The 23,694-nt window shown below is 46.9% G+C and overlaps 3 protein-coding genes across 9 annotated transcripts in view; 2 read left to right on the forward strand and 1 right to left on the reverse strand.

The window, feature by feature from the left end:
• Positions 1-10,387, forward strand: part of lrpprc (leucine-rich pentatricopeptide repeat containing) — a 46,839-nt gene extending 36,452 nt beyond the window's left edge. The window contains exons 31-38 of the mRNA XM_088420823.1: positions 2,097-2,185; positions 2,262-2,466; positions 3,969-4,096; positions 4,180-4,295; positions 6,871-6,945; positions 7,650-7,734; positions 9,647-9,789; positions 10,183-10,387. Coding sequence (XP_088276949.1) covers positions 2,097-2,185; positions 2,262-2,466; positions 3,969-4,096; positions 4,180-4,295; positions 6,871-6,945; positions 7,650-7,734; positions 9,647-9,789; positions 10,183-10,251 — 910 coding nt within the window. The 3' untranslated portion in view covers positions 10,252-10,387. The remainder of the gene's footprint in view (positions 1-2,096; positions 2,186-2,261; positions 2,467-3,968; positions 4,097-4,179; positions 4,296-6,870; positions 6,946-7,649; positions 7,735-9,646; positions 9,790-10,182) is intronic.
• Positions 10,388-10,898: 511 nt separating this feature from the next.
• Positions 10,899-17,839, reverse strand: abcg8 (ATP binding cassette subfamily G member 8). Its single transcript, XM_088420824.1, has 13 exons — positions 17,412-17,839; positions 16,398-16,502; positions 15,894-16,041; positions 15,504-15,742; positions 14,791-14,923; positions 14,465-14,734; positions 14,243-14,393; positions 13,918-14,019; positions 13,653-13,852; positions 13,315-13,391; positions 12,290-12,557; positions 12,091-12,218; positions 10,899-11,314 (listed from the first exon to the last, which is right to left on the reverse strand). The coding sequence occupies exons 1-13, from the start codon at positions 17,439-17,441 to the stop codon at positions 11,177-11,179; spliced, it is 1,989 nt and encodes a 662-aa protein (XP_088276950.1). The 5' UTR covers positions 17,442-17,839; the 3' UTR covers positions 10,899-11,176.
• Positions 11,456-23,641, forward strand: abcg5 (ATP binding cassette subfamily G member 5). Of its 7 annotated transcripts, none has more exons than XM_088420828.1 (17): positions 11,456-11,512; positions 12,112-12,248; positions 12,309-12,586; positions 12,670-12,891; positions 18,394-18,515; positions 18,866-19,002; positions 19,530-19,628; positions 20,482-20,614; positions 20,912-21,051; positions 21,197-21,326; positions 21,418-21,631; positions 21,914-22,119; positions 22,186-22,324; positions 22,501-22,574; positions 22,648-22,759; positions 22,848-22,960; positions 23,031-23,641. In XM_088420828.1, exons 5-17 carry the CDS (start codon positions 18,494-18,496, stop codon positions 23,219-23,221), a joined length of 1,710 nt encoding a protein of 569 aa, XP_088276954.1. In that variant the 5' UTR covers positions 11,456-11,512; positions 12,112-12,248; positions 12,309-12,586; positions 12,670-12,891; positions 18,394-18,493; the 3' UTR covers positions 23,222-23,641. The 7 variants fall into 7 exon arrangements, with proteins under 7 accessions (XP_088276954.1, XP_088276957.1, XP_088276958.1 ...); XM_088420831.1 differs by having other exon boundaries at positions 12,309-12,541; XM_088420832.1 differs by having other exon boundaries at positions 12,333-12,586.
• The last annotated feature ends 53 nt before the right edge of the window (positions 23,642-23,694 follow it).

A 23,694-nucleotide genomic window follows, 5' to 3' on the forward strand; every position in this document is an offset into this window, starting at 1 on the left:
TATCAAATTGAAACCAAAAACCTTCAAACACTGTTGGTTTAAAATCAGTTTCTGGATTTCTTTTATTAAATTGTGCTTTCTTTCACAAAAACTGCCTGTTTTTATCAAGCTACAAGATTCCTCCTCTAATGTTATGAGAAATAATCGCAGCGCTTTAAGACCTGCGCAATACGAGCGATAAGCCATCTCCGCTCTTGTTTGAACTAGTTGACGGCCTCCCTTGCACCGCTTGAAAGCTTGCTTCATTTTTTTTTTGATCCGCCCTCGCGCCGAGGACCGGAATGAGCCGAGAGGAGAGTCGTGGCTGGGCAAGACGATAATGGCCAGAAATACGCAGATAAGAAGAGCAAAGTGGGGAGAAAAAAAAGAAACGGCAAGGCCTTCTAGATTTTATCGCCGAGGAGGTTAATGAAGACGCTATAGGCGTTAATTCTGCGCGCGTTTGTTTTGAGGTAATCCGAACGGAATTGAGTCGCGAAGGGGGGCGCTTATGGCCAGATTAAGGTGTGATGATGAGGAAGGTGACGGATTCATTGGCTGAAGTGCAAATATGCCCGCAAGGAGAAGGTGCGCTACTGTGTGCGTGAGAGCCCCTTGAGGTTCTCCCTCAACCCGATAAGAGTAATTCAGACCCCGCCGAGCGACCCCCGTCCCCGCCGCGACCCCGTCACGAGCGGCTCCCGGATGCCGCTTGGCCCCCGGTGTCGCCTGCTGATAAGGACTGCCCGGCCTGATGCTCAATTGAGCGCGCGGATTAATCTGCTCGCGGGGATCTCGTAATAAGTCAAAAGAGAAGAAGAGGGGAGGCCAGTCTTATTGAGGTTTTGGTGGCAAAGAAATGAGAACGCCGCCGTCCGTCTGCGCCGGGGGTCGGCGACCCGCGGTCCCGGGGCCGCATCCTCACGTCCTCTCCGTGGTTCGGGAAAATAAAGAATGTTTGCTTGGGCGCAGCGAGCGACGCGTTTGAATTGCAGTCATTGAAGTTCGCGCCATCGAGCGGACGTGTCTGGAGCAACGAGAAACTTAACGTGATGCGAGACAGCCAATTTATTTCGGTAACGTCAAAACAGACGGAAATGCAGAGCAGCTTTCCAGATTAAAGGGACAATGTGTGAGATTTAGACAGCTTTCATTCAAAAGGAATCAATTAAATGATCGTAAATTTCAAAATCTTGCAAATGAGCGTGTTCGTAATGACCAACGGTATGTTTTCAATATAATCATAGGTCTAGTTATCATAAAATTATATTACGCGGTGGGCGGCGCTTCTCCGAAGGCGGCCATGTTTGTTATAGCTAAATGCAGCACCTCCTGCTGTCCGGAATGGAAAAACGCTCTAAATCTTACATTATCCCGTCCAGGGATGTGTTCGCAGGATAAAATAAATTGAGACGGACTAGCAAAAATGCGCGGAATGCCCACTTGTGAGCAAAACACGCTGGCATCAATCAAGCATCCATGCGCGTATTCTTGTTGGGGTCACGTAAGCGGCTCAGACATGCCGTCCATCACCGAGCGCGCATTGTCTCTACTTTGTCCACAGGATTAGTGTTTTTTTCCAAATGTGATGCCTCCTAATGTTGCAAAGTTCCAAGACACTGCAGAGATATTAACCGGCTCGCCCCAGCTTAGAAGGAAAAAAAAAAAAAATTGCTTTCATTGCCGATAAATCCCTGTCCCTGGGTTATGTTGAAAGCCGACGGGCACATCTCGGTTCAGCTCGCCGCGGTGCACTTTCCACTCGTAAATCTCCATCTGGAGTACCATTGTCAATATTTGTTAGAATGTTATGTTCCTCCCAGTCCCACGTGTAGATAGATGAGGATTTTTCTTTTTCCGCTGGCCTGTACTGTGTGTTTAGCAGAGCTCCTTTTTGTAATGTACTACCACAGAGTCAAAAAGCTAGATCCACATTTTTGTTTTAATACCTAAAGTAATTGATTCAGTACTTTACGTAAAAATTTGTCGTTAGGATTGAAGGAGTTCAAATCTCAGTGGCGCCCTCATTTGACATTTGGGATGATGCCCAGCAGGCTACAACGTGTTCCGCATCTTTCGTTTTTGTCAATAAAAGCACAACTTTTCAACCCTTTCAGCGCCCAGTCCCGTTTGGCCAACTTCAAGCTGAGCGGCATCGCCAACAGTTTGCTGGTGGTTACGCATAGCAAGCGCGGCCAGGCGGACGGTAACAAGGATAACGCGCTCCGCACACGCGAGTTCCGTCCGAGGACCGCCTGAGATACCTTTTCCCGTCCCCTCAGACGCCATGGAGACGTTGAAGTCTATGCTGCATCAGGACCAGGTTCCCTCGCAGCTGGCCATCACCAGGCTGGTGCAAGCCCTGGGCGGCCAAGGGGACGCGGCGGCCATCGCCCAGGTGCAGTCGCTCTTGCAGGGTCTCGGCACTAGCCTCAACCTGTCCCCGATGATGTTCATCAACAACAAGGCCCTGGCTCACATCAAGCAGTAAGTGCTCGCTGGCTTCTTTTGACGCTTGCTTCTTGCGCTTTGGATTTATGATTAGGGCCCGAGCAGAGACTGCTGCGGGGTCCCTGGGCCCTATTGTTTTTTTTTGTATTATTATTATTATTATTACTATTATTATTATATATTATTATTATTACATATTATTACCATTATTAGGGCCCGAGCAGTGACCACGGCGAGATCCCTATTGTTTTTCTCCGGAACATTATTATTATCACTATTATTATTCTTGATATTGCTCGAGCAGCTACTGCTGCGTGCGAGGTCCTTATTGTTTTTCTCCAGATTATTATTAAGGCCCGAGCAGCTACCTCTTGTTTTTCTCTGGATTATTATTATTGTTACTGTTTTTATTCTCTGTAATGAATGGGCCTTTTGGGGACCTTAACATGCACAAAAAGAAAAGCATTCATGATAAACAAAATATCATTTATAATACAAAAAAATACTATCAATGAAAAAAACAAGTAACAAGTATCATATAAAACATACGATAGATAAAAACAAAAAATTCAACCTCTACTTCCCGAATTTCAGTTAGTGTTGGTATTCTATTGAGTAAACCCTAGCTCTAAACCTGGGAAGATTTTCTCTGTTTTCTGCAAACTGTCAAGTAAATCGCAAAGCAGAAATATTAGCGGTTTACAGAGCTCATCGCGCAAAAAACAATAGTTTGAAGGCATTACCGCCAGGCAAATGCGTGACAAGACCTGTTATGACACACTCTTAGCATAAAAGCTCAGCAAGCGAGCAGGACCGCCAGAACAAACGGGAGACACGGGCATAATAGGATTATTCATGTATTCCTTTTAATGTCATGAAAACAGGCATCCTCCAGCGCCGTTGCGTCGCGTGGACAAAATAGAAAACGCATCAAACTTTCATCACGCCACTTGCCGCATTAGCGCGACAGGCGTCGCCGCGCCGGCCGGCCGGTCGCGGAAAGCGGGAGAAACGGCGCCGCGGCCTCACGCCCGGTTGGCCACGCTCGCTCGGCCCTGTCAGCTTGAACCTTGACCTCGGGAGGCGGCTCCGTGAGCCGCTCCGACACCCGCGCACCCGCCGCGCCTGAATCGAGCTGACTGCTTAAGAGCCCGGCCGGCCGGGCGGGCCGGAAAGCGGAGAGGGGCGCATTTAGCGGGGGCCCCCGCTGAATTATTCAGACGGTTCCGGTCGCGACAATCAGGGTGGATATGTTCACCCGCTTCTGGACACACACGCCGTTGCCCGCAGTTAAATATTCATCAGCGAGGCGACGGCGGAAGGCGCGCTTAAGTGTGCTCGCCAGGCCGCCTTGCCAGATTGACTTGGCTGATATTTGGAGAGCATTCCATTTTCTTGGCTTTGCGCGCCAACAGCGCGAAACCGAACCAGAAACAAAGGTGAATATCTTTCTGACATACGGCACATCCGGTATGATTACTTAGGCCCACGTGTTGCTATGAGCAAGCCTTCTTCCAGACGCTTGCATCTGTCCTCAGAGGTGATTTGGAGTCAGCGGTTGAGATGCTGGAGGAAGTTTACACCGGTCCCGACGGCAAAAACCTCAGTATGGCCTTTGTGTTCCGGAAGCTCCTGGAGGAAAACAACGAGCGAGCCATCGACAAGCGTGAGCTAACCAACACCCGCGCGATGAAACGTGAGACATGTCGCCCGACGGGCGGGTGACCCCATGCGCCTGTTGTGTCGCAGTCGGCGCTATGGCCGAGCGGCTCGCCAACCACTTCGCCTGTTACCGACCTGCTACCGACCTCTTCCTGACCCTTCTGGACTTGGGCAAAGAGGAGGACGCCAAGTTCATGCTGGCCGTAAGTCTTTGGGGACGCGTTGGGGATTTCCCTGTCTTTATCACACAACATCTGATTGCATCGTTTTCAGCCAGTGAGAACTTGGGGGGGTAAAGCTCACGTTTTGAAATTAAAATAAATCAATAAATAAATAAAGCAGCACATTGGCTTCTTCACCTTCACAAAATATGTTCATATCTTCTGATCAAACATTGACAATTTAGAGGAGGTTTGTCACACAAAAAAAATACAAACTACTAATGACGACTAAAGACGGTTCGAACGTCTACGCGCCATTACCGCTGTCATGGCCGAATCTGCATGGACAGTTCCGCATCGCTTCGTCCTCATTTATTTTTAACTCTTTGAACTCTTTTGAAAAGAAGTCCCACAGGGTAGCGTCCTGGGGCTCTTGCTATTCTTTCATACCAGTTCTCTGTCCTTCAGGGTTATCAAACTCGTTTTAGCTTGCAGGCCACATGGAAGAAACTCAAGTTGACCGGACCAATAAATCATGGTATTTAGTACCTTATAAAGTAATTGATTACTTTTGTACTTTAGTGCCCAAAATAAGTCATTTAGCACTATTCTGCTCATTTATACTTTGCAAATTCACCTTGCGGGCCGAATTGAACTCGTTTGCGGGCCAGAACCGGCCCGTGGGCGGGATGTTTGACGCCCCTGTTCTACCTTGTTTGATCTCATGTCTTCTTTCGACCGGCGACTCCCTCGCCTCTACAGCTTTCTCTGTAATGGCAATTAAAAACACGCAGAGCAGAAACCAAACGGGGAGTGGTGAATCTTTTACCTCGTTTCCCAAGTCCATCACAAGTCCCTCATGTCTCCGTCCAGTCGTCGAACCCTCGTGGCCGGATGCATTGGCCCGTGCCGGGTTTTAACTAATTCATCCGTCTTTTTGCGTTTGCGTCCCATGTGGCACAAAGTCTGGCGGGCGCGCGGTGGACGACCTCAGAGTTCCCCTTGACTTATTTAGGCGCAGTTCATGCGTTACAGCTCGATGGCTTGGCCGCGAGCGCTGGGAAATGAATATGTAGACGCTAGATGGGCGGACGAGACGGTGAGAGAAAGGCCGAGGAGAGGAGGCGATTACACGGCCGCTAAATGGGAGAGACCTGCTCGCCGCCCATTACTTCTCGCTCGCTTGCTCAGTCGTTTGCTTGCACGTGTGACTTAAGTGCACACTAATGAAAACGCCTGTTACTTACTTGCATGTCATTACTATTTCAGCAGAAATATACCGTATTTTCCGCACTATAAGCCGCGCCTAAAAGCCTTGAATTTTCTCAAAAGCTGACAGTGCGCCTATAGTGCGGAAAGTATAGTACTGTTTTTCGAGTTAGGAAAAAAAATTGTCCTTTACCACAAATGTGTCACTCGGTGCTATACAACTTGAGAGGTAACGCGAAACACAAAAAAATCCACGATGAGGTAAATGCTAAAATGCCTGCTTCTTTTTTCCCAGACGTAGTGATAATCCTATTCAATCATTAAACAGCCATGCCTGACGTGATGGACTTTAATGAACAGATACGTTACTCCCCCCTCATCACTATTTAAACACAAACTATGGAATACATTACACACATGCTTTAAATGCATCCTAGACAGTATTCAGATATGCAGATTTTTTTGAAACATCTTCTGGCAGTCTAGTGATTGCAGTTGCTTCAACCCCCATCCCGCCAAATGTTGGCAGGTGTCAGCAAAGGAAGCAGCTCTTTTGGTCTTACTAGAATAGCCTTCATTCTGTCTGTGGTTAGGGTTATGAAACTTCAAAATTAAAATAACTGTTTAAATGACCTAAAAATCGTCAAATTTACCTGACATGTATCGGCGTTGAACTTCCGCCTTCTTCAGAGCATGACTCCTCTTTTTATCATTGTTCCATGGAGGCGTGACTCACCTGTCAGTCTTTTGATCTTGTCGGGTTTTCTTCAAGGTCCTGTACTGCTTTCGGTGTCATTTATTTCTTTGTGATCTTAACAAACGTTGAAACTTTTGGCAAACGTTGTGTAAGATGGAGTTTGCAGAGTTTAGCCTGCCGCATAAATGTGAAGCACCCAGCCTCTCTCTCTTTCTCTCTCTCTCAATCTGATTGTATATATATATATATATATATATATATATATATATATAGAGAGAGAGAGAGAGAGAGAGAGAGAAAGAAAGAACGAGAGAGAGAGAGAGAGCGCCTCGGCAGCTTTTAGGCGTCGACGGGTGGGTTCCGGCGTGGCGAGGATTGAAAGAAATGAATACAAGACCAGGGAAGGGGCCAACGCGCATAAACAGCGCTCTAATTGCCCGACGGTACCCGAATGTGGCGCGTTGGACTAAAAGCCTCGCAGGCCGCTCGCTTTCCGACTGGCAAACGTCATCGGCGCTCAGTCAGGAGAAAGGCGGCGACCGCATGCATTTTGCGCACGAAAGCAACATTTCCTTTCGGGTTCAGTGAGGAAGCGAGCGTTTGCAAAGCGTCTTGCGTCACATGTCCGATCTTGATCTACTCCGCGAGCTTCATCCAAGGCCGGCAATTCAAATTTTTTTTCAATTCAATTTCAATTTCTCCCGTTTGCAGAGAGTCAACGCCTTGGCCGAGCAGAAGGAAGCGCTGGTGTCCTTCATGGCGCGAGCGTCCCAGCGGGCAGGACAGGTCCGCTCCCTTTTGTCCTTTCTTTTCCGAGCCAACTTTTTTCAACCCTATTTTTAAATTTGAGCTATAAAGCTACATTTTAGCTACGAAAATCCTAAAGTGATTTTAGTAAAGAATTACTATCATTGATTAATTTAGTTACTGAAAGTACTAAATTTACAGATTCCTGATTAGAAATAGACACTTCTACTAAAATAAGATAAGAAAATACTAAAAGTACTTTTTAAGTACTACAGTAATTGATTACTTCGGGTACTGAAAGTACTACAATTACTCTAGTACTTAGGTAACTTATTGATTAATTTAGTACACAATTGCTCAATGCTACTTGTTTCACCAGCCATTTTTAGGCAGTCCAATTTTACCAAAAGTAATCAATGGCATCAGTACAACAGTAATTGATTCCTTTCGGTATCAAGTACTTGAACAATCAATTACCTAGGTACTCAAGTCATTTATATACATCACTTGAATGTATAGAGTTATTGATTCCTTTAATAGTTACGTCATTTTCAGACACTCCTTTGGCCCAACACATTGAAAAACAGTTCCAACAAAAATATAAATAAGCATTGAATAAGCGGGCTCTTCAAAAATGGGAAAAAAAGCAAAAATATGTCTTTGCATTCCCGTTTTACTATCATATAAACACGAGCGGCTAATCCCCGGTGAAGTGCCTCGTTTTGACGCGTGTGATGTGATAGGTGGACAAAATCAAGACCTTGCACAGCCTGATCCCCGACTTCACCGAAAAGGAAGTGCTCTACCCTTATCTGATGAAATGTCACGGTAAGATGTTGTTAGCATGGCTGCAATCACCGCCGGCCCCGTTATTACAGGTTTTTGAATTCTAAGTATTAATTCAGAATTCTGATTATTCTCAAAATTTCTGACTTCAGAGGCACTCTAAAGTCAGAATTCTGACTTCTGAGACATCTGATTTATAATATCACAATGTAAGAAAAAATTAGAATTCTGACTTCTGAGACTTCCGACAGTATAATCAGAATCTGGGAATGAAGTCAGAATTCTGGCTTTAGGTCAGAATTCTGATTATTCTCAGATTTCTGACTACTTATGAAAGATTCATGTTACGAAATTCTTTCCGGAACAAATTGAGTACAAGTACTGCTGTATGTGTTTTGTGTATGGCAACACTGCCATCCTATGGCCACAAGTATCACTACAATTGGCTTAATATTAGATAAGCATTAATCAAGGGTGTCAGCTACTCTCCATGAAAAAAAACGTTTGACCAGAATTTTCTTTTATATTTTTTACTATTTTGAAAGACGAAAATTCTCGTCCACGGCACCGAAAGAGTTAAATGTGCGTGCGTGCGTGTAGGCAGCGTAAAAGAAGAGCCGCCAGGTCTTCGGAAGATCACGTGCGCTAATGAGTTATCTGTCCTGCCTAGCCTTGCGTGCTAATCGCGACACGACCTGCCACTCAGCGCCTCCTTTGTCTTACACGCCGAGCGTCCGTCGTCCAACGCTAATCGCGCCCGTTTTCCCGCGCTCGCAGCGGCAGAGACGAGCGGACATGACTCTTTCATTAGCATTAGCCCGCCGCTCAAACGAGACGCTCACCGGGGACGTGTCTTCATTTCTCAAAAGACGTAACCCGCTTATTTTCTCTCGGAAGGAAGCAAACGGAGGACGGACGCGTTATCGGCTATACGGCGTTCATTTGCATGACGCCTCCAGTGACAGAATGAGCCTTTTTGCACACTCGAGTGTCGTTGAATGTCCATAAAAGGGCGCGTTGACTGTTTAGTTGAAAGTCTTTCTGGTATTTTTGTTCAAGGTTGATCAAGTGCCGCAAATGTGGCTCAAGTGCTTCTCAAGTGCTTCTTGAACTTGGAGCAAGCAAGGTCTGCTAATGGCTTTTCCTTCCAACTTTCATTTCCCCGTTAAGAAATACAATTTTAATTCATTTGGACATAATACTGTCAATTTAGCTGCAAACTTTTTTTTTTTTTAATGTATCTATAATATTAGCTATGTATTGTGCTTAAAGCTTGAAGATCCGGCCGCAATGTTGACTTTGATTCACACAAAGTGTGATAACAGTTTCATGTGCATTTCGAGTGCATTCTCGCCTTTTAAAATAGTAATAACAATACAAAATAATACAATTCTGGTCAAATACGTTTTTTGTGGAGAAAATCTGACAGCCTTGACGAATGCTTTCCTAATATAAGCCATTTGAGCACTGTAGTGATACCTGTGACCATTGGATGGCAGTGTTTCCACACTTCAAAGGCAGATATTACCTACATGCTATTCAAATAAAGAATGGAAGTCAATCTCTCATGATAGCACCCGTATTTACAGACGTAGCGCACAATATTCTGTCAGCCTTGAAAAATGAATGAAAATGCTAAATCTACCGGGAGGTTTCCTTTTCCGATAACGCTCGGCACTAAAAGAGTTAAGTACCGTATTTTCCGTAGTATATCCGTACTGGACTGATTTATGATGGCTTTGTTGACGTTCCCTTTTTCGCAGCTAATGGATGCATAAGGCAAGCCCAACCACCATTGTAGCTTCTATTCTATGCGCCATATAATGTGGTGCGCCTTATATATCATAACATTTTAAAATAGGCAGCGAATGTGCACTTTATAATCCAGTGCACTTTATAGTGCGGAAGATGCAGTAAAAATTAGGCTTTTTTTTTTTCTTTTTTTTTTTTGCAGCGATGGACAAAGATCTGGCGTCGGCCAAGGCGCTGAGCGAGCGCATACGGGAGGAAGGGCTGGAGGTGGACGAGCTCTCGCTCAAGCGGCTGGCCGTGTTGTATCGCGAAGCTGGAGAAACGGCGCCCTTCCCTGAGCCCCCTGTGAGTTTTTTCGTTTTTTTTTTTTTTTTTTCAAAGTTCAGAGATCCCATGGTCATCACCATCAAACTGGAATTGAGTTGAATTTGGAATGTTGGGAATGATCCCTAAGGCGAAATCTATGAGCTAAGTGTTGTGAATGTGAAATGGGAACGTTTTAAATCTGAAATGCGCCATCTGAAATGCGATGGCAATTTTTGGGGTGGAAAATGGGAAATTGTGGGAAAGTAGTAAATATTTGGAAAAGTAGAAGCGCCCCTCACACGAATAATTGGAATGAAATTAGAACGGCGTGAATCGGGTTGAAATGAAATGCGTCGAAAAAACGGCGTAATGAATAATAATAAAGGAAACGGCGGAGAGGAATAACAACAGTGTCTTTTCTTTCTTCTGCAGGAGTCGTTCAGGTTCTACGCTGACAAACTGAAAGGGAGTACGCTCAAAGCTCAAGCCGGTGAAGAATAAAGCCGTAACCCCGCCCCCCTTTTTTCTTTTTATACATGATGTAAGTGGCGTTCCTCTCTTTTGTCCTCTGCGCTCAATATGACAGTGATGGCTGTGTACAAAAGTATTTATGCAAATAAACAATGTTAGGAATCCACCTGTGGTGCTAATATTGTATTCAAAAACACACGTTACACACTCGATGCGTGCGAGTCTTGATCACTTTTCATTTGGTTCAAATAACATGCTAGTTATTTATTACTTATTTTATTTTAACATTTTATTGTATTATTTATTTATTCTTTTATTTTGAAGAATACATAAACCTTTAATGACTGAAATGTTTTGCTAGAAGTTTTTGCTTTTTTGTTGTATTTAACTTTGCTGTTACTTTTTTACTAGTTCAGCATTGTTCATAAACGCTGATTTCATTATTCACTGTTGAATAATTTTAGTCTATCCGTGTAAGATGGGGAAAAAATGTGTTAAAATACAAACAAATCAACAAATGCAAAATAATTATTCGACTTAAACTGTGATAAATGACTAATATCGCTAAGAAAGGTTCACCTAAATAACACACGAGACATTTTAATAAGCAGACATTTAACAAGCACACGGTATACTCATATAAATGTGCCGGTATATACAAAAACATTCAAAACAAGTAGATTTTTGGTTTATTCTATTACTGCTTTTATCCTGTTACAAGCACATGAACTACGCACGTACAAAAAAACATCTCAAACGGACATTTTTGCGGTGCTCTGCTGCCATCCAGCGGCAGACTGGGTTATTGCAACGTATGCTTCACCAAACAAGGTAAGTCGCGCTCCATTCGACAACTTTGTTTTCCTTCCATCAATTATTGTCTTTATCGAAAACTCTTAAATTTGTTTGGGCTTTTTATTCAACATGTGGGCGTTATGACGTAAGCGCAACTCGCTCACCAGTCCTGACTGGACTTCTGCTTGATGAACTTGAGGCACACGTAGTAGAGCAACATGAAGACCAAGCACACGGCCAGCAGCACCAGGTAGCACGAGTACAAAGGATACTCGTTCATCTTCATCACCTCCACCACCTCAACAGGAGGAACAACACACGGAAAAACTTCAGCTCAAAAGTTTGCCTACAGTACTCTTCAAATTGACGTCACAGTTGCGCGAGGTTCAGTAGCGACCAATGGGGGCTCGCACCCTGGTCACGTGATGTTCAAAAGCCGGATGTCGTTATCAGGAAACGGTGACAAAATAGCTGTCGCTCAACGATTTAAATACTAGTTAGGAAATATTTTATGTTCTTTTAAGCGTTTAATGTCAAACTGCAATTGTATTTTTGTACCACAAAGTAATGCTCAATTATTTTAGTACTATAAGTTTTTTTTTGTACCTAAATTAACTGATTACTAGTCTTGGCAATCGAATACTAAAATAGGTGACCAGGTACTATAGTAATCAATTACTTTAGATAACGAAATACTAAGCTGCTAATGTAATTGATTACTCTGGTACCTCATCAATTCCTTCAGTTACTTAATACCCAATATAACTGATTGCTGAATGAAGTACTTAGGTAACTGATTACTTAGTACTTAAACGCAACGCAATTACTTTAGCACTTTGATATTTTAGTACATAAAATAATTGATTTCTGTAGTTCCTAATGAATTCTTTTAATACTGAATTACATCCAATAATTAATAATTAAATGGATTAAGTACTACATAAACTGATTAGGTTATGTAATTACTTTAACATGTTAGGATTTTTGTAAGTAATCTTTGCGGCATATACTTGGTTTTGTAAAATGGCAAAAATTGACATCTGTATTTTTTTTTTAAATTTCCACGGCCCTTACATATATTCCGTCCACGTCCAGGGTGAAGTTGCCGATGGCGACGGGGTATTTGTTGCCTCTGAACTGCACCAGCAGGAGCCCCTGGAATCCCCAGCGCATGAAGGAGGCGTGCGAGAGCCACGACGCCACTGCGGGACGCACAACCACATTTTGACAAGGTTATCCAATCCGCCGCCGCCGCCGCCCGGGCCTCCCTCACCCAGCCACATGTTCTCCAGGCTGATGACAAATCCGCCGGTCAGGTAGAAGACGGTGAAGAGCGAGTTGCCCATGAAGGCGGAGGTCTGCAGGGTGGGCAGGGCGGCGGCCACGAAGAGCGCCATGGCGCGGCTGCAGTACACCATCAGCCACACCAGCAGGAAGTTGAGCAGGAAGCGCGCCGGGGCGGCGTTCAGGCCCGCCAGCCAGTAGATGGGCAGCGCGTACACCAGCGTGAACACGCAATGCTCGGGTAGCTCTCCCAGAACCTGCGCAAACGTCCGTCAACTCGGCAAACGTTAGCGTTTTAGCCCTTTTGGTTACAAATTGGAGCTTGTTAATAATAACTGTAAATACTTGATCCCATATTTGTTTTTGCAGAATGTGTATTGGTAGACATGGATATTTTCTGTTGGAGCTGTTGGTGAAGAACACGTGAGGACACGGCACGTCTCCAAGGGCAGAACAGCATGGCTTCGGTTTATGTGTTCCCGATTAAGACGATCGCGTGGACTCGCACCTACGCCCCCCACTATCACAAACTGATTGTGTGCATCCCCAGCCAGAGCTCTCTGGGACCAGACCGGAAGGATATCTAAGAAGGTAGGTTCCTGTCCGCTCTCCTCGCGAGAAAAAAAACTTACAGTAGTTGTCTTCCTTCCTCTTTGTTGATTATTAAATATTGTAATTTCAGGCACCTTAATTCACTAAACTGTAAACTGTGTATAGCAGATAGTTAAGTTATATTTAGACTAACCTGTATAAAACTGTAAAAAGTAGTCAATAGTTATTCAAAGTTTATTTATATTGCTTTATTCTTTTGTTCATCATAAAGTATTTGAAGGATTTCATTTAGTGAAGAAAATCAGATCACTTTTATACTTTACAAAATCATCAATTATACCCTTATGTGTTGTTTGGCTGTATGTTTGGCTGTATGTTTGGGATACACCTGCTTTAGCTGTTGTTTTTTTTTTTTGTGCGTTGTGCAAAGCTGCCCCCTTGTGGTGACTTTTTGTGCCGTACCTTAGCAAAGAAGTAGGAGGTTACAGAGTACAGGCCATCTTCTAGCTCGTGGTAGAGCATGGCTCGCTCCGTGTGACCTACAAAGAGCATTTGCCAAAAATATCAAACATGTTCAGAAAAGCTACCGAAAATCTCCGTGTTCCTAATAAAGCGCCCGGAGTCGATTCTGGACTTCGGACTGGAGACGTGCTCGATTCATTATCTGAACACTTAATCAGCTTTACCATCTTGCGATCGGCGCTCATTTCTGGTTCATCATCTTTGATAACGTTTACGACCGGCCAGAGGGCATCCGATGACCTTGACCCGCGTGGAGCCGATACCGTACGTAGTCTCACATTTGGCGATGACGTCCAGCACCACGGCGAAGGGCGTGAGCGCCCCGATCATGTAGAGCAGGGCCACCGTGTCCTGAACGGACAGCGGCTGCTCGCCGGCGCCGTAGTACAGGAAGCCCACCAGTAGGGACATGAGCAGGGCCTCCAGGCCGTGGACCAGCAGGGTGACCAGGTCTCGGTAGTCGTTGGACATGTGGCGCCTGGCGGCACGTGCGCGACAAGGGTGTGATCTCGGTTTGATTCCGCTTGCTTTTTATGAGCTCACCTGATGAGGATGGCGAACTGCTGGAGCCGGCCCGGTAGTCGTTCTCTCGCCTTGGAGACCGCCGCCACTCGGGCGTCTCCCGCCCGCTCGCTCTGCGGGGAGCTGCGGCGTATGAGAGTGGCGGGGTTAGCAGTTGCTACGCTAAGCTAACAGATTTCAGGCTCGATTCTCAAAGAGGTTTGTCTAGCCCCGAAGTAGCAACTTGTCAACGTAATCACATCACAGTTGTTTCAATGTGGAGTTTGACTTTTGTTTGGGTATTATTATTAAGTACGTAGAAGAAAAGCCGATAAATAATAACAAGTGAAGACGAGTGTAAAGCCACCTTTCGGATTGCATTGGGGCCGTGCCACTCTTCCACACGTGGTCATCGGTGTCCCGGACCATTTCGGAAAACTTCTCCGCCAACACCCGGGCCCGCTCCAGACACTGGGCCTCCTGCTCCGGACTACGGCGGTCTATACTGATCAGGTCCACTAAAACACAAGGGTGAGCTTGCCGGAGACGGCCGGTGGGCTTAGCGGACGGAGACCCCGCTGCGTCCCACCGTAGAAGTCAGACGGGTTGCAGTAGCGCGGGCACGGGTGGCCCAGCGCCGTGAAGTACGGCACCATGTCCCGGGCGGCGCCGCAGTACACGGCCGAGCCCGACGAGAGCAAGACCACCAGGTCGAAGAGCTGGAAGATGTCTGAGCGAGGCTGGTGGACCGACAGCAGAACCAGGCGGTTTCCCCGGGCCAAGCGGGACAGCGTGATGACCAGATTGTGGGCCGTGAAGCTGTCCAGACCCGACGTGGGCTCATCCAGAATCAAAATACCTGTCGGTTTGGGGATCGGTCTAACGGCGTGAAGCGGGCCCAGAGGGTTCTCTTACCTGGGTTCCAGAGGAGTTGGACCGCGATGCTGACCCGTCTCCGCTCCCCTCCTGAAACCCCCCTCACGTAGTCGTTTCCCACCCGGGTGTGGGCACACTGTCTCAGTCGCAGTTCAGCGATGACGTCGTCCACCTGAGAGGGCAACGTGTCCGAAACCGTAAGTGACCTTTTGTCAAGGGTACTTTTGTCTAAAACGTTTTAGAAATCGTTTCCAACGCCCTGACTTTGGGCCTTGGAAGCCAAGGTTAGCAGACCAGTCAGTCACTCGCCACAATTGTCTGTGGTCAGGTTTGTTGTCTGACCTTGTCAGACTGATGGACCGAGGTGTCGAGGTTACAAGAACGAGCCAGGGACAAGCAGCTCGGATTTCGCAATTCGGTTTGACACCCTGGATTGGTCACCGGTCGCTCACAGGCACATTGACAGTCTAGGGTACCAAAATAACCACTCTAGAACCAGTTTTTGGAACCCTCCCCTCAAACATGGATGGATCCTTTGACTTTGACGGACCTTTAACAAAAGGTGTCAAGGTTACTGGAACTACCCAGGAACCACCAGTTGTTAAATCTGACTGATTGGTTACCAGTCACTCACAGTCACAGACTAACCACTGCAGAACCAATCACAAAGTGTTAGGAGATCATCCGATCTTTATTCCATAAGCGAATTGTAGCTGAGATGACTTCAGGGGAAAAAAAGTGGGGTGCGTTACCCTCTGGTCCCGCTGGGCCTGCGTGAAGTGCGTGGGCAGCCTGAGTTTGGCCACGAAGGCCAGGGTCTCGCGCACGGTCAGGTGAGGCAGGAGCCGGTCGTCCTGGCGCACGTGCGCGATGCTCTTCTTCACCAGCTGAGCCGTGTTGGGGCGACCGTTGATCAGGATCTGGCCCGACGTTACGGCGCCGCCCTCGTCGCGACACGTGATGATGTCCAGCAGCGACGTTTTGCCGCAACCTGAACCAGTGCGACCGCGCGGTTAGCGTTACTTGTCCTAGCATACCTTGTGGCAGTGCTATCGGATTGGATAGCTGTAGCCCCCGTCAGTTTGGGCTCCTTTTTTTTTTTTTATTGTTAACCAGATAATCGGTGATATTGTCAATTTTACCCGAGCTTCCGATGACGGCCAGCATCTGCCCGCTGCGGACTCGCAGATTCAATTTGTTGATGGCCGTCTGCTTGTCGCCTTTGATTTCCCACGGCAGCTTGAACTCGGAGAGCCTCTCGTACCACGGAATCTGCGCCGCCGTGTCCACCTGCGCAAAGACAGGAATTTGGTCCCCGTCGCGTTGCAACAACCAAGGACACATACACACAGACAAGGGGGTTTCTATCGTAATGGAGACGTTCCATTGACATCATGCATTTCTCATCCCATAACTTCAACCGTCACAAATGTAAAAAAAATCCAATTCAAATCTCTGCTCTAAAAGCAAGCCCTGACCCTCAAAAAGAGGTCCGAGCTTGTGGGGTCCACCAAGTCCAAGAGGTCCCCACGAAAACATCAAAATCCAGATTTGGTCCCCACCATGTATCAAAAACTAACACACTCATCCATTCAAATACACACACAAACTTTTTTTGGGGGTGGGGGGGGCTTCTGGGGTGTCACCTGATAGTGCAGGTTGTTGACTTCCAAGTGGTTGCAGTCACCGCAGTAGGTGAAATAGAGGCTGCTGTCCTCGTCGGATGAGAACAACTCCGTGTCTGGCTGCGCCTGCAAATGCAATCGGATTTCAATTTTTCTTTCAAAATCATTTTTTTTCAACAAAAAATCTTCCAGTCTTTGGCTAAAATTTGGGTCCAAAACAGACAATTAAGTTCTAGGGTAGAAGATTACTTTAGATAATTTAGTCCTAAAGTAATTGGTTACTTACCTCAAGTAAGTGAATCATTTAGGACCTAATTACTGAAGGTAATCGATTACTTTAGATTTTAATGACCAAAACAATTACTTCATGTATGACTTAAATGTCTAAAGTTATCGATCGCTTTAGTATTTAATTACATGAAGTAATCTGTTATCTTAGTACGAAATTAACAAAAGTAATTCAAGACTGCAGTACTTAATTACCTCATCAAATACTTCATGCATAACTTAAATAGTTATTATTAGTATGTAATTACACAGGCTATTAACTTACTACTTAATGACCTATGATAATCAATTACTTTAGGATTTGTATATTTTTTTAAAAATTCGACCTCTTCTATGTGTTTTTTAATTATTGACTTAACACTGTATCTATTGCAGGTTATTCCTTACTATTTTTTTTGCTATTTTTCCCTTGTAAATTGGAAAAGACAAAATAAATATTGGTTTTATGTATTATTTTTTTTTAACAAAAGAAAAAAATAAGCGAAATCTGTGGATTACTGCACATATTTTTGGGAACATAACCTGAGTTTTTATGAGTTTATGATGTACTCATTTAGAATGTTCATATTTTGCACAGCAATGCAATTGTTTTTGTTGTGTTAATTCCCTTTTGTTTCCTGATCCAGGCTCTTGTTGCAAATGCTTCATTACTTATCGAATGAATGATATTGCTTGTAATCTGCAGCTTCATTTGAATGGAGTGAAGGCGATGTTTATGATTTTGCTTTTTCTCAGCGTGTGACTGACCTGTGAGGATCCGTTACCGTTTGCGTCCATGATGACAGAAGCCGCCAGCCGACGTTGGTTTTGCCCGACGATCAAGGCGCCCCCTTGCGCGCGCCTCTCCCCCGCCCCCTTTCTTCTTTCTGATCCTTTTTTATTTGAAAAAAAAAAAAAAATCAGCTCTCGGGCATTTGCGGCGTCCAGGAAAGTCCCCCGATCCAAAATGATGTCCGGTCCCCTCGGCCGCTCCGTTCCGCCTTCCCGTCCGCTTTATACCAGCCCGGATCAAAGTTCCCTGAGATAAGGCCCCGTGCCCCGGCGCCGTATTTATGGCTGGACCCGCTTAGTCTACAAAGGAGCCGGAGCTCCGGCGGACGCTGCCGGAAAATGAGCCGACAGTATTCGGTGGAGCCGGAAGACCCGGGCCTGCCGGGCCGGGCGCGGGAGCGCTTTAAGTTCACGTCGGAGGCCGGCGCGGAAGAGGCGGCCGAGCCCGCGTGCTCCCTCGGCGCCAGCAACATCACCTACGCCGTCAGGTACCCGCGTTCCCGACCGGAGTCCGCTTCCATCTTTGATTCTCTTGCGCCGATTCCTAAGCGGACTCGCAAGCGGGCCTGGATTGACCATCTGGAGTGCGGGGCGGATGCCGGTTGGGCAGGCGTCTTTGAGGGCTGCTCTTAGTTTTACTCCATTGTGAGACTGGATTAAGCATCCGGTGTCCAGGGCGTCCGCCTGGCGGGCTGGCGTCTTGCGGGTCTGACTGACGTGGTGCTATTCCATCGTTATTTGTCTCCATTTTACACCAAGGGACCGGCTAGTAGGAGTGGGACTCTTTGACTGTCTCTGCATTTCATTAGATTCCCATTTTTGGGTCTACTATTTATTCAATGAAATGGATTAACCATGCGGTGCAGTTTGATTTTTTTGGATTCGATTCCCCACTTTTCCACTCCTGTTTGGCTTGTTTACCCTTGACGGCGGACCGCGACTTTGTTTTTCCTTGCAGCGAGCGAGCGGGCCCCTGGTGGGACCTGCCGTCCTACAGGAAGCGGCGGACTCGGCAGATCCTCAACGACGTCTCCTTCCACGTGGACAGCGGGCAGATTATGGGCATCCTGGGCAACTCGGGTGGGCGGCCGACACGCTCGGATCGTTAGAGTACCGCGGCAGCACAACAGTAACGAGCCCGATTGCGTTTACTGGCGGAGAGCGCCCCTGGTGGCGAATAAAATGAATACTTCCATAACATGGTTTGACTCGCTTTGTTTACCGAGGGAGTGCCCCCTGGTGGCTCGTCATAAAAACAAATCCAAACTGCAGACTCTATATAAGCCGCAGGGTGCAAAGCATGAGAAAAAAAGCATTTTAAAATCTTGAAATGTACCCTAAATATTAGTTCAATTCCAAAGACTTAACTTTATGAAGCAAAGTCATTGATTACTTTCATTTATGGAATGTTTGTCGACCTTTTGGGGCAGGTTCGGGAAAGACCACCTTGTTGGACGCCATCTCGGGCCGCTTGGGCAAGTCGGGCGTCCTGTCGGGCGACGTCTTCATCAACGGCAGGAGGCTGGCCGCCGACGAGTACCAGAACTGCGTCTCGTACGTGCTGCAGGTGAGCGCCGCCACTTTTGTCGCGACTCGGATGAACTTTTTATTTGGGCGGGGGAGGGGGGGGCGGGTGGCCCGCTCATGCTGCTCGTCTCTCTCTATGAGAGAAAGTGTATCCAAAGGCCAAAGGAAAAGCAGCGCCTTGCAATTATCTCCCCGCCGGCTGATAAGCGGCGGCCTCGTCATTAGTTTGCCCGCTAAGCTGCAGATGAGCAGCCGATAGAAAGCAAACGTGGGACGCCGGCGCCGTTGGAGCGGAACTCCCTAACATGAAAAAACACTCCGTATATAAAATTCATTACTTCAAGAAAATTACTACAATAAATCGATTACTTGAGTTCTTAATGATATATATATAGTTAAAATGTTAAAATCCTTTTTAATTGGTTCAAGTGTCATAAATTGTGATAATAATTGCGATACGAACATCCAGACGGGCCAGACGACGGGGCCGGGACACGAGGCTTGAAATGGGGTCATTCGCTCGGGTGGGGGTCAAGCAGTTCAAATTTGTTTTGTTTCCGCCGCCAGAGCGACAACCTGCTGAGTTATCTGACGGTGGAGGAGACTTTGACCTACACGGCCCAGCTGGCCCTCAGAAAGCACTCTGACAAAGACATCCAAAACAAGGTGCCCACCAACGCTTCCATAAGAACGCAAAAAAGAAAAACGCTACTTATCTTTTGTCATTTTCAAAAAGGCCATTGTTAGCAAATGAAACTAGCAACAATGAAACAATATTTATTGTTACAGTGTAAGTACATATTGCATTGAAATTAACTTTTCAATTTTTACCATTCAAATAACTAATTACATATACTATTAAATATAATAATAATGTTCAGTCTAATCATATTTTATATCATAGTTATATTGTTAATTATGTACTATATTAATTATAATTGATATTAATTCAAATCTAATTTATAAATGCAATTAATAATAAGAAATAAATAATATATGTATATATGTAATAATATAGTGATGATAATGTACTATAATTCATTTTAATTCATCAATAGTAGTATTAAATAAAATTGATACAAATAATATACTACTTAAAATAAAAAATATAATTTGAATGATGAAATACATTGTTATTTCATTTTGATTCACATGTATCTTTGTTTTTGTATTTTTTACTTATTTAATCAAATGTATTCATTTAAATTATTGTTGGTTTTGCTTCATTATTTATTCATTTTATCATATTCTCTATTAGAATTATAAAATCAAATATTTAACTAAAAATGTATCTTATTTTTAAATTCATTTTTTATTTACATTAGTAATCATTTATTTTACTCTATTTTTTATTATTGTGTACCTTATTATAAATATTTATTTGACCTTAATTAATCACTAAGGCAATCGGTAACAAATGTGTTACAATAATCACTAGTAACACAGTAATAAATGTCATAGAATGCAATGTCACGGAATAATAAATGTGAAAAATGAAAATGTTCCGATTTTTTTGAAGGTGTCAGCGGTGATGGGCGAGCTGAGCCTGAGCCACGTGGCCCGCAGCGTGATCGGCGGCCGCGTTTTCCCGGGGATCTCCGGAGGCGAGAGGAGGCGGGTCTCCATCGCCGGCCAGCTCCTTCAGGACCCCCGTAAGGCCAAAAAAAAAAAAAACAAACCTCCGCCGTTATCAAAGCGCCATGAGAAAAAGGGAGCGCGCCCCGGGCTCCTTTTATCAGGTCTGGCCAACTCCTATGAGGACGCGCGCACACACGGGGCCTTCCCATTGGCTTCCTCTCCAATCAAGCAGAAAATGAATTCGTCTGCGTTTAATTGCACTTTGGGAGACAATCTCTGAATTGTCCTCGCAAGGCTAATGAAGTCCTAAATAAGTGGGCGCTTATCAACTTTGCAAGTTTTCATCCGGGGCGCCGCGTCACCGTCCACAGGTGTCATCCTATTGGACGAGCCCACCACGGGCCTGGACAGCATGACGGCCAATCAGATCGTGGTGCTGCTGGCCCAGCTGGCCCGCAGGAACCGCGTCGTCATCGTCACCATCCACCAGCCTCGATCCGAACTCTTCACGGTAAAAACACCGCCGCGCGGAAGTCAAATAATCAATTCGCTTCTCTAAATTTGAAGGGCGCGAACGCTGTACGTGAAGCTATTCCAACTGGCTCTGAGGAAGGTCTTGTTTTGTTTTTGTTTTTTGTTTTGTTTTTTGTCCGCAGGTGTTCAGCAGGATCGCGTTGATGAGTCGCGGCGAGTTAGTCTTCTGCGGGCAACCCGACGAGATGGTGGACTTCTTCAGCCGCTGCGGATACGAGTGTCCCGAGTACTGCAACCCCTTCGACATCTACGGTAGCGCTCGGCTCGCCCCAAAGCCCCAAAGCCCCAAAGCCCCAAAGCCCCAAAGCCCGCGCTCCGTCATGTCCCATCCGTCCCGAATCAGTGGACCTGACCTCGGTGGACACGCGCAGCAGCCGTCGCGAGGCGGCCACCTTCAGCCGCATGCACCACGTGACGCGCTCCTACCGCAAGTCGGCCATCTTTGAGCGCATGCTGGCCCGGACGCGGCAGAGCCTGGGCGCCCGCTGCAAGGCGGCCGTGCCCTACAAGAGCAAAGAGTCGCCCCCCGGTGCCGCCAAGATGGCCGTGCTCCTCAGGTTGCACAAAAACACGCTCGCTCGCCAAGTAGCAACAACACGTAGCATCTCATTTAGCATAGACGATTAGCAACAAGTAGCGTAGACGTAGCAACAACAGGTAGCGTCAATATGTAGCGTAGACATAGCAATTAGCATGAGAGATAGCTGTTAGAAGTTCCCTAGAAAATAGTTGTCGAAAAATGCGACCGAGCTGGATTCGTCATAGAATAGAAAGCAATGATTCATCCTGAGAAGATGTAATTGAACCTCGGAGATGGAGATATTTTGGACCTCCCGCAGGCGGACCATGCGGAACCTCTCCAGGGACCGAATGGGGGTCCTGATGCGGCTGTCCCAGAACCTGATCTACGGGCTTTTCGTGGCCTTCTTCGTCATGCGCCTGGACCGGGACGTGGCCAAAGGCGCCGTGCAGGACCGCATCGGCATCATCTACCAGAGCGTGGGCGCCTCGCCCTACACGGGGATGCTCAACGCCGTCGCCCTCTGTGAGTAGCGCCGCCGATCGCGCGCGCGCGCGCCGCGGCGACACTAACGGGCCGGCGCGGGCGCAGTCCCCGCCCTGCGAGCCATCGGCGACCAGGAGAGTCAAGACGGCTTGTACAGCAAGTGGCAAATGTTCCTGGCCTACGTCTTGCACATCCTGCCCTTCAGCGTCATCAGCGTCGTCGTCTTCGCATCCTTCCTCTACTGGTAAGGCAAACGGAGGGAGGAGGGATGGATGAATGGATGAATGCTAAAAGGAAGGAAGAAGAAGAAAGGAGGGAGGGAGGAAGGAAATAAGAGAGCTAGGAAGGAAGGATGATGGATGAAAGCAAAGAAGGAAGAGAGGGTAAACGGCACGAGTCCGGAACGGGATCCGCTTCCAGGACGGTGGGGATGCACCCCGAGATGTGGCGCTTCGCCTGCTTCACGGCGGTGGTGACGGTCCCTCACATCACAGGTGCGCGGCGCGCCGTCACGCGACCGAGGCGGCGCGGCGCCACGTCTGAGGCGCGGCCTTTTGCCCGTCGCAGGCGAGCTGCTGACGGTGGTCCTGCTGGGCGTGGTCCAGGACCCCAACATGGTCAACACGGGCGTGGCCCTCCTCAACATCGCCGGCATCCTGGTGGGCTCCGGTTTCCTCCGGTACGGCGCGATGCCGAGAAACGCGTCGCGTCGACGGGGCGTCGCCGCTCCGACAGACCACCCCCCCCCCCCCCCCCGCGCGTAACAGGAGCACGGCGCAGATGCCGACGGTGTTCCAGTGGCTGAGCTACGTGACCTTCCAGAAGTACAGCTGCGAGCTGCTCATCGTCACCGAGTTCCACGGCCTGGACTTCGCTTGCAGTAAGCTCGCCCTTTGACCCCGGACCCCGGTCCCGAGCCTGAAGCGCCTCCGCTCCGCTCCGCCCCGCAGACCGGTCGGCCGCGGCGCCGGGCCGCCCCGCCTGCCTGATCACGCGGGGCGATCAGATCGTGGAGCAGGGCTACCCCGGCGCCGTGTCGCGCTTCGCGCTGGACTTTGCGCTGCTCTACGCCTTCCTGCCCGCCCTGCTGCTGCTGGGCGTCGGAGCCTTCAAGATCCGGGACAGGCTCCGCCTCCGCTGACCCGCACCTTCATCGATTGAAGTCGCTTCGGGTCCATTCCTGACGTCCGCGTGCGGATTGGCCCCCCGAAAAACTAAATCAGTACGAGACATTTGTTTAAATTGGTTTTATTGTGAAAATCAAAGAGGATGTTGTTGCTAGGCACTGGGAATGTTCTGGATTAGATTGTCTGTATGAATTAACGGATCCATTTTTTTTTTTATCTGTTGTGTTTACTTATGATCACCATTTAAGATAACTTGCAACTACATGGTCTTTTATAAACTAGTTGATCGAGTCAGTGATGATAATGACTAGAACTACTGCTGCTTTTACTGCCCCCCCCCCCAAAAAAAAAAAGCCTCTATTTTCATTTCAGGCAGACACACTGTATAAACACAAAACAATTGGAAAAAAATAAATAAAATAATTGTTGTGATATTTTGGGCCTAATAATTCCTAAAAAATTTTTGTTCCCTAAAATGTGCACACTT

This window comes from Hippichthys cyanospilos, chromosome 8 (assembly GCF_059441005.1).
Source record: "Hippichthys cyanospilos isolate Australia breed blue-spotted pipefish chromosome 8, RoL_Hcya_1.0, whole genome shotgun sequence".
Classification (NCBI taxonomy): Eukaryota; Metazoa; Chordata; class Actinopteri; order Syngnathiformes; family Syngnathidae; genus Hippichthys; species Hippichthys cyanospilos.

Coding starts and splice junctions, on each gene's coding strand:
- abcg8 (XM_088420824.1), bottom strand. CDS start 17,441: ATGGACGCAAACGGTAACGGATCCTCACAG. Junction 16,042..16,397: donor TCAACAACCTGCACTATCAG/GTGACACCCCAG, acceptor GTCTTTGCGCAG/GTGGACACGGCGGCGCAGAT. Junction 11,315..12,090: donor TGGACGTGGACGGAATATAT/GTAAGGGCCGTG, acceptor CCTCCTGTTGAG/GTGGTGGAGGTGATGAAGAT.
- abcg5 (XM_088420825.1), top strand. CDS start 17,775: ATGAGCCGACAGTATTCGGTGGAGCCGGAAGACCCGGGCCTGCCGGGC. Junction 19,003..19,529: donor GCGTCTCGTACGTGCTGCAG/GTGAGCGCCGCC, acceptor TTCCGCCGCCAG/AGCGACAACCTGCTGAGTTA. Junction 22,760..22,847: donor GTGGGCTCCGGTTTCCTCCG/GTACGGCGCGAT, acceptor CGCGCGTAACAG/GAGCACGGCGCAGATGCCGA.